This window comes from Aplosporella prunicola (assembly GCF_010093885.1).
Source record: "Aplosporella prunicola CBS 121167 unplaced genomic scaffold K452scaffold_7, whole genome shotgun sequence".
Lineage (NCBI taxonomy): Eukaryota > Fungi > Ascomycota > Dothideomycetes > Botryosphaeriales > Aplosporellaceae > Aplosporella > Aplosporella prunicola.
In genome coordinates this window covers 847441-855073 of record NW_022983535.1, presented here as the reverse complement: position 1 = coordinate 855073, position 7633 = coordinate 847441, and the positions used below count along the sequence as shown (strand labels likewise).

The following is a 7633-nucleotide window of genomic DNA, read 5'->3' as shown; positions in this document are numbered from 1 at the left end:
AACCGCGCTTCCCGGCATCCGCGCCCTAGGTACTGTACCGCCTTGCAATGATCCAGCCCCTGGGCCCAATCCCCTCCACCCCCCTGCCCCTGCCGCTAAGAAAATTCGCGGAATACCCTTTTCTGGCCCGCACCGCCGCCGCCAAAAGCCGCCTCGGCAGCCGTTCCTAACGCAGACGCTGGCGTAGGAGCCGCGCGAATTCTGGTGTGACGGTCGTTGCTGGTTGGTTGGTGCGTCGGCAACGGGTGCGGCGACGGAGAGGACGCCGTCGGGGTTTGGTTTGGGCGCTGCCCCGGCCGGCGCTGCGGCTGTGAGGGCGTGGTTGGCTGGCTGGGTGTGGGGGTTGAAGATTGTGCTTTTCGCCTCGTGTTTTAGAGGGTGATGCTGTGTGGGTATGTTTTGTAACTACTCCTACATGCTAGGCACTGTAGTACATACATTTACAGCGGACAGCGGCGGGGGTGATGGATGGATTTCCTAACGTCAAAGTAAATGCGCGCCACAGCTATTCGAGTCCACAACTTATGCTCTGCGTAGCAGAGTAGAGTAGCAGCAGCAGCACCACCACCACCACCACCGTCTCGGCGCTTCCGTCCCCCGCGCCATCGCTACACCTACTACCTACTCTACTAAAAACATTCCAGCCTCAACACTTCCACACAAGGCAGCCAAGCCCGGCCCGTCCGCCCGCCCTCAAGCCGCATGTGCATAATAATAGAGCAACTAAGGTTGACTAACCAACCAACTAACCGGGCAGTAAGTAACCCAACCCAAACGGATAGTGCAAGTTGCAAGCATCTACCGAACCCCCACCCACGCCGCCACCGCCACCGCCACCGCCGCCGCCATCAAACCCGGCGCGCCGCGGCGGCGGCCACGGCTGCCACGGCTGCCTCACAGTAAGTACTTTACTCTACGAGGAGCTAGCAGCGACCTTACTCGCACACACGGCACCCAAAGCAGCCGGCGCAGCAGTAGCAGCAGCACTGCGAGTAAGGTAGGGACTCTGAAGCGGGCACCTCCGACAAGCTAAACCAAGCCAAACCTAACCAAACCAAGCCACCTCAAACCAAGCCCCTCGGCCGCGTCCACCGCCGTCGTCACCGCCTTCGTACTCGTACCTGCCTACTTACCTCTTCCTAGAGTAGGTAGGAGTGCGGGTACGGGTACTGGTAGGGCAGGATGCAGACGCGAGTGTAGTACTCTACTGTAGTCCATGACCCCGTGTTTGCGCCCCGTACTTGTGCCCCGGACCCCGGAGTCCGTGCGTGCTGTGCTGCACAGTGCAGTACAGGACGTCCATGGCACGCCGGGAACGCGAACAGCGTAGGCATGTACATACTGTACCTACCTATGTACGCAGCAGGCTACTCGTAGGTGGCATCGGCGATGAGCGCCAAGCAAGCAAGCAAGCAGTATTGCGGGGTGCATCACCACCCTTACGTATGCACACACGCACGGGCAAGGATGCGCGGAGCATTGAGACGGAGGCGAGAGAGAGAGAGAGAGAGATGGCATCGTAAGCTCGCTAGGTATTTGATGCCCCGACCTACATACATACATACATACCTAGGTAGCGAGCTACTTACAGCAGCGAGATGTGAGATGTGAGATGTAAGATAAATTGCTGATGCGCAGCGGCTGCAGTCAAGGAAGCAAGTGAGCAAGCGAACGACTGGGTACCTAAGCAAACGACCATGCAAGTGTCCAAGCGAGAGAGTGAGTGATAGACGACGATCGCAGCGATTGACGCCGGGGCTCGTCGCTCGAGCATCATTGCTGCGATCGCTACGGATCCGTATTGCTACCTAGTGAGTGATCACTGATCAGTGATCCCCCGCCAGGGCGGAGCAGCGGCAGCGGCAGCGGCAGCGGCAAGGAGCATGGAACCTTGAATGGAAGCGCAAGTCGCACGCGGCGTGAGGTCATGATCAACGAGGCGCAGGGCCGACAGCCCTACCTATGCCCCCGTGAGGCCCGTCTCCGCACCCTCGCCGTGATCATGATGTGACGCCCAGCATCAGCAGCGGCAAGCGAGGAGAATGCGAGAAGAATGTGCGAGAGCCTTTGTACGTGGTAGGTGGGCAGGGGAGGCGGAAACCTGAAGATGTGGAGGTGGCAGGCACATCATCGCGCAGCGCGTCGTCTGCCGATCACTCCACCACTCCACCACTCCACCACTGCCACTGCCACCACCTCCGCTGTAGGAGTCGCTGCCACCCACTCACCGCGTAGGTATGTACGCTATGTGCGCTCTTCTCTACGCAACACGCGTGTACTCACCCTCTCTCCCACGCACCCGCTACGCAACCGCGCGTTGCTCCCGCGCTCCCGCGGCGCCACAAGGCGGCAAAGCGTATGGGAAGCGCAAGGCAAGGCGCAAGGCGCAAGGCAAGGCGCAAGGCGCAAGGCAAGGCGCAGGGTAAGGCAAGACAGGCAACGCGGGGCGACGATCGTCTCCTCCGACAGCAGCAAGCAAGCAGCAAGCAAGCAGCAGCGAAGATCACTCACTCACTCACTACCACCACCGCCGTCATCGCGCGTAGCTGTAGCCGTAGCCTTGGCCGTTCCCCCGTCTTCCATGCCGCTTCCATGCGCCTTCTGCGCCCCGAGCCCGAGCCCGCGTCTCACATGCCCTGAGCAGCAGCACCAGCACCAGCAGCACCAGCAACAGGCCCTCGCCCCTGCCGCCGGCGATCATTGATGCTGCCAGCGATCCCTTACGATGCCAGCGATCATGGACGCAGATCACTGATCGTGATCGTGCAGACGCTCTGGCATTGGCTTGGGGGAGGGTGTGTTGCCGCGGTGAGGAGGGTCGTATGTAGGTACTCGGAAGTAGAGGTGGTACTGGGCGGCGATGACGTCGGGATGCGTACGTGAGTGCGTGAGTGCATGAGTGCGTGAGTGCGCGAGTGCGTGAGGGAGTGGCGATCGCGGGGCGGGGTTGCGTGATGCTGCGTTTTGGGTGGGTTGGGTGAGTGCGTGAGTGCGTGAGTGCGTGAGTGCGGGAGTGTGGGAGTGGGTGGTTGGGCGCCGGGTGCCGGGTTGGTGGTGGTGGTGTATTGGTCGTGTGGTGGAGGGTGAGAGGGTGTGAGTTGGCTGGTGGCTGGATAGCTGGTGAGTAGCTACCGGGTAGCTGGTTGGTTGGCTGGTTGAGCAATTGAGCAGTTGAGTGGTTGACGAGCGGCTTTGGCGTCCGATTCTCTCGGGCAGCGTGATTGTGGGTGGCTGGATATACGTACCTCCTCTAATCCGTACCCCAGGCCAGACGTGTAGGAGCAGCGGGAGCGCGTCCTCGTCCGCGTAACAAAACTCCTCCGTACGCGGAGGGCAGGTAAAGCGACCACAACACCAAACCTCTCTCTGTCCCTCCTACTCATACGAGTACATAGTTCCACCAACACCCCCAAGGCAAAAAGATGAAGCGGCAGCCACCAAAGTCAAAGCAAGCCCCATTATTCATCAGCGCAACAACACAGCAGCGATAACGGCGGCGCACCACCAAGCGGCTCGCAAAGTTCGAGGCACCCGCGGCACGACAGCGGCACGGGAGGAGCTTCGCGCCAACCCTGCCGCTCAGCCGCCCCATCCATCCCGCCCAGCCCGCGCCGCGAGACAGGGGTCTCCCCGCCGCGCAACGCGTCGCGTACCGTAGGCAGAATCGAACACCGTCTGGCACAGGAGCGAAACGAAAAAAAGATAAGGGTCGCGAGGGTCGCGAGGGTTGCCCTGCCTACCGTACCATAGTTACATTCTGTAGTTACGGATTTGTACTATGCCCATGCCTTGACGCCTTGCGCGTCTGCAACACCATCACCACTGCAGAGAACAGTAGTAGCGGCAGTGTAGTGCTCAGTACCTCTCCGTACTTACTCCCACCACGCACGCACGCACGCACGTAGTAAGCAAGCAAGCCCGTAAGCCATACGCGAACATACGCACCGTAATCCGTACCGCAGCAAGAAGACAGCGGGGCAGCAGGGCAGCACAAGCACAAGCCCTACCCACGCAGCCACCCTGCATAGCCCGCAAAGCCTGCATAGGCCGCATAGCCTGCTCCTCCACAAGCAGCCAAGCAAGCAGGCAGAGAAGCAGGCCCAATATTCGCCGTGCAGAAGCGGCGCCAGACGCGCGGCGGAGGCGACTCCGCCGCCGGACGCGTTTTGCCTCCCCCTCGAGAGACCGGGAGAGAAGGGCTCTGCACAAGGCGCGAATTGCGCTCCACCATCACCACCACCACCGCCGCCGCCAACAACAGAAAAACTGCTGGGTTTGCATCTCGGTGCGCTAGCGTGGGCAAGGCAAGCGACGATCGCAGCGCTCGTCTCTTGTCGACGTGATGGTGGTGGAGCATTCTCGGCGTCGTCTGCGGGGAGGCGTGGACGCAGGATCGGATACATGCCATACCACAGCCACCCAAATAAGACCTAAGTAAGTAGAGTATGGATAACAGTACCAACCTCGGTAACGGGCAAAGCAAGCCAACCCCAAACAACACAACCTCGGGGCCGGCGCGGCGCCGTAGGTTGCCTTGCGGTGCGGTGTCCGGTCCCGGAGTTACTCCTACCTTACTCTTACCTACCGCCTCTGTCTACCTAGATAGGTACGGCGTACAGTAAGTTACGAAGACGGGGGGCACGTACGCGGTAGGGCGTGCAGGCCCAAAGCAGTGGCTCACAGCGCTTGCGTACGTATCACCTTGTGTAGCGGGCAGCGTCTCTCGGGCGGCGCCGCAGGCTGTGTACCCCGATAGATTAGGTGCTTGCTGTGGGTGTATATTGTCGGCCAGCGCGGCAGCCGAACTTTGGCTGTTGGTGTGTATGTATGTATATACATAGAGAGAGCACGCGCGCGCAATACAATACAGCCGGCGCCCGCCGCTATCTAGGCGCCCGAGCGCCGTTTCCGGGCGCCGCGCGCCCTACTGTTGTGCTGCTGTGTGGCTGCTGCTGCCCGGGCAGCTGCCCCTCCCTGTGCAACCACCCGTGATACGCGGCGTAACCCTCGGCGCACGGACATACCAGCGTGCCATTGCAGCCGTCAACACCCACCTACCTCCTGCCTAGCTACCCCACAACCCTAGCTCTGTTAATGAACCCCTCTGTCAATCATCCGCTGTAGCTGCTGCATTGATGTGGCTGAGGCCCGCGCGAGAAGCTGTGCACGTGGTCGCTGTGCGTGCAAGCAAGGCGTGGCGGCCAATGCTGCTGCTGCCTCGGACGGCCAGTGCAACGGGACTGGTCGTGGTGCGCCTTCATGTGCGTGTCGGCGCGATGCTCCTCGCTGGATGGTGATGATGTACGGCGCACGGCGCAGGGCGCACGGTATGCGCCATGCACGATGCAGACTGCAGGATAAGCTTTGGCAACGGGCAGCCGCAGAACGCGGTGTTAGCCTCGGGTTGGCTGGCTAATAGCTGCTTTGGTCGCATGCGCCATGACTGCTGCTTGCTGATACGGTCCATGCCCGCCGTGATGCATTGCTAAGCGATGTTCTGGGCTCGCGCTCGGCACGCGCCGCCTTCGCTGCCTGCGCGTCGGCCCGTTGGTGATGGAGGGTGTGGTGTGTGATGGCGGGGTAGCAGCCAGGGCCTCTTTTGCATGCTAAACTTCGAACTCATCCGGTGGTGGCGCCCACTGCTGCCGTGCGCTTCCCCGCACTTCGCTGGCGCTGCGGCTGGAGCGCTGATGGTGGGCTATATGTCAGTTCGGTAAGGCTGGGGGCGCAGAAACGGTCCCGGGACTCGGGTACGGAGGGGGTGCGCGGCACGGATGGCCTTCGAGGATGGCCGGGAGGGGAAAGTGGAGAGAGTGTTGCGCGCGGACGTGAAGCCGTCTCGATGGCGAATCCGGCGGGGATTTTTGTGCAGATAAACATCAAGGCCGTTGTCGGACCTGTTGTTACGCTGAGGACAAACGCGGTTGCAATGTCTGGTTCTTGGGACACGCTCGGCGGTGGCTCAAGGGCTCACACATACGTCTCACGGCGCGCGACAGCAAGGCCAGCGTTGTGCAACGTCGTCGAATTTTCCATACATAATGCTGTCCCTTTTCCTGTGCTCTTTCTATGGCGAGATGGCTCGGAAAACTGCGTGCGCGGCACTGCACCGAATCTCGCGCTGCCTATTCGCGTCTATACCCCGCAACGTAGAGAATGAAAAGCGGGGAGACACGGCATGACAGGTTGGCCGAATCAAGCCATGGAGCCACCTCCCCCAGTGGTTTGGGGTTGCGATTGATGCTGCGTGTCAGCCCATCAGACCATTGGGTGTGCCTGCTCGGATTTCTCGGATCTGCGCCGCACCGGAACGCGACAATTGCGCGCTCCGGGCTCGCAAAACCATGCTGCTAGAAAGGAAAGCGAAGCGAACTAGAAGGGGAAAAAAGGCTGACAAAGGAGCTGGAAGGCAGAGTGGAAGTGGCTGCCCAATCATCGATCTGCGGTGGTGTGGCGATCAACGTCGTTTGCGTGTAATGCGCTGGAAATGTGGGGAGAGGCTTGAGTGTTGCGAGCGCTGGGCGCGGTTTGGCGATAGCGGAGTAAGCCGGCTCGCGAGGGGGTCAGTTCGGGTGAGACGGGAGGCAAAGAAAGGAAACAACTACACCAAACGCGCAAACATGTGGTGTTGCTTGGATACGACTGTGGAGAGCTTACTCATGGCCACACCAACGTGTCCAACGAGTGACATCCCCACACGGGCCGGTCAGGCTTCCATGTCAGGCAGGGAACCGACTGGCGTTATGTACAAGGGCTTTTGCGTCGCCGCGAAAACGGTCGATGCGGGCATGCGCATGTCGCACGTCGTTTTGAGACACGACCGGCTTATGCCGTTGCACCAGGCAACGGCGTGGAAATGGGGGTTCAGGGCGGTCGCTCGACGTCGAAAAAAGCCTTGGTTTCACCTCGCACGACCCTCCCAATCGGGCCGCGTCTCCCCCGGAACGGGGTCCGCAGGGGGTCAGCTCTGACGCTGGAGTTGGAGGCGGAGGTTGGAGGCGGGAGAAGTCAGTGTGTCGAGGAGAAGGGCCGAAGGGCGCGGAGCGGAGGGCTAAGAGTGGAGTCTGCGATGATTTTCCCGAATTTCCCTTCGCGACAATGTCGTCAGCGGAGTCAGCCTCCTCGGCGGGCCCTCTTTGCTGGCCGTCGGTGGGAATCAATTAGCATCCTCCAGGACGAATCGCTCGCGGTGGGGACTCGACGGGACGCGTATGCCCTGGGGATAGGTTAGCTCCAGACGTTTTGGAGTGGGTGCATGATTGGATGGCGCAAGAGGCCGTATTCGCAGATGAGCAGCAGCGATAAGGGAGGGAGGGAGGGACTCGAGGGCCTGATAGCAGATAACCATGCCCTTGCTTGGCGAGCTTGGGGCGGGCTGGCCTTTTTTTTGCTCGCGTCGACTGATGTCGGCTGAGTACTCGAGTAGAGAAGCGCGCGGATCGGCGACAAGGGAGATCGGCAGAAGGCGGGCGGTGAAGATTGAATTCTGCCAGCAGAATTTTGACTCTATTCTTTGCCTAGCCGCCCCAAGCTGTGGGGATCAATGCATTCCACGAGGGGGAGGGCCCACTCAGCTCGCGCGACTCAGGCCCCGACTAGTTAGTGAGTAGGAGCCATCGTCGATAAGCGGTAC

The 7633-nt window shown here is 60.7% G+C and overlaps 3 protein-coding genes across 3 annotated transcripts; 1 reads left to right on the top strand and 2 right to left on the bottom strand.

Moving 5' to 3' along the window:
• Positions 1 to 2479: 2479 nt before the first annotated feature.
• K452DRAFT_155552 (uncharacterized protein) lies at positions 2480 to 3627 on the bottom strand. Its single transcript, XM_033535590.1, has 2 exons — positions 3246 to 3627; positions 2480 to 3151 (listed from the first exon to the last, which is right to left on the bottom strand). Exons 1-2 carry the CDS (start codon positions 3381 to 3383, stop codon positions 2534 to 2536), a joined length of 756 nt encoding a protein of 251 aa, XP_033399973.1. The 5' UTR covers positions 3384 to 3627; the 3' UTR covers positions 2480 to 2533.
• On the bottom strand, positions 3518 to 4352 carry K452DRAFT_285504 (uncharacterized protein). The gene has a single exon (XM_033540126.1). The coding sequence runs from the start codon at positions 4229 to 4231 to the stop codon at positions 4004 to 4006; it is 228 nt and encodes a 75-aa protein (XP_033399972.1). The 5' UTR covers positions 4232 to 4352; the 3' UTR covers positions 3518 to 4003.
• Positions 4353 to 6112: 1760 nt separating this feature from the next.
• K452DRAFT_155503 (uncharacterized protein) lies at positions 6113 to 7105 on the top strand. Its single transcript, XM_033535589.1, has one exon. It carries the CDS (start codon positions 6345 to 6347, stop codon positions 6969 to 6971), a length of 627 nt encoding a protein of 208 aa, XP_033399971.1. The 5' UTR covers positions 6113 to 6344; the 3' UTR covers positions 6972 to 7105.
• The last annotated feature ends 528 nt before the right edge of the window (positions 7106 to 7633 follow it).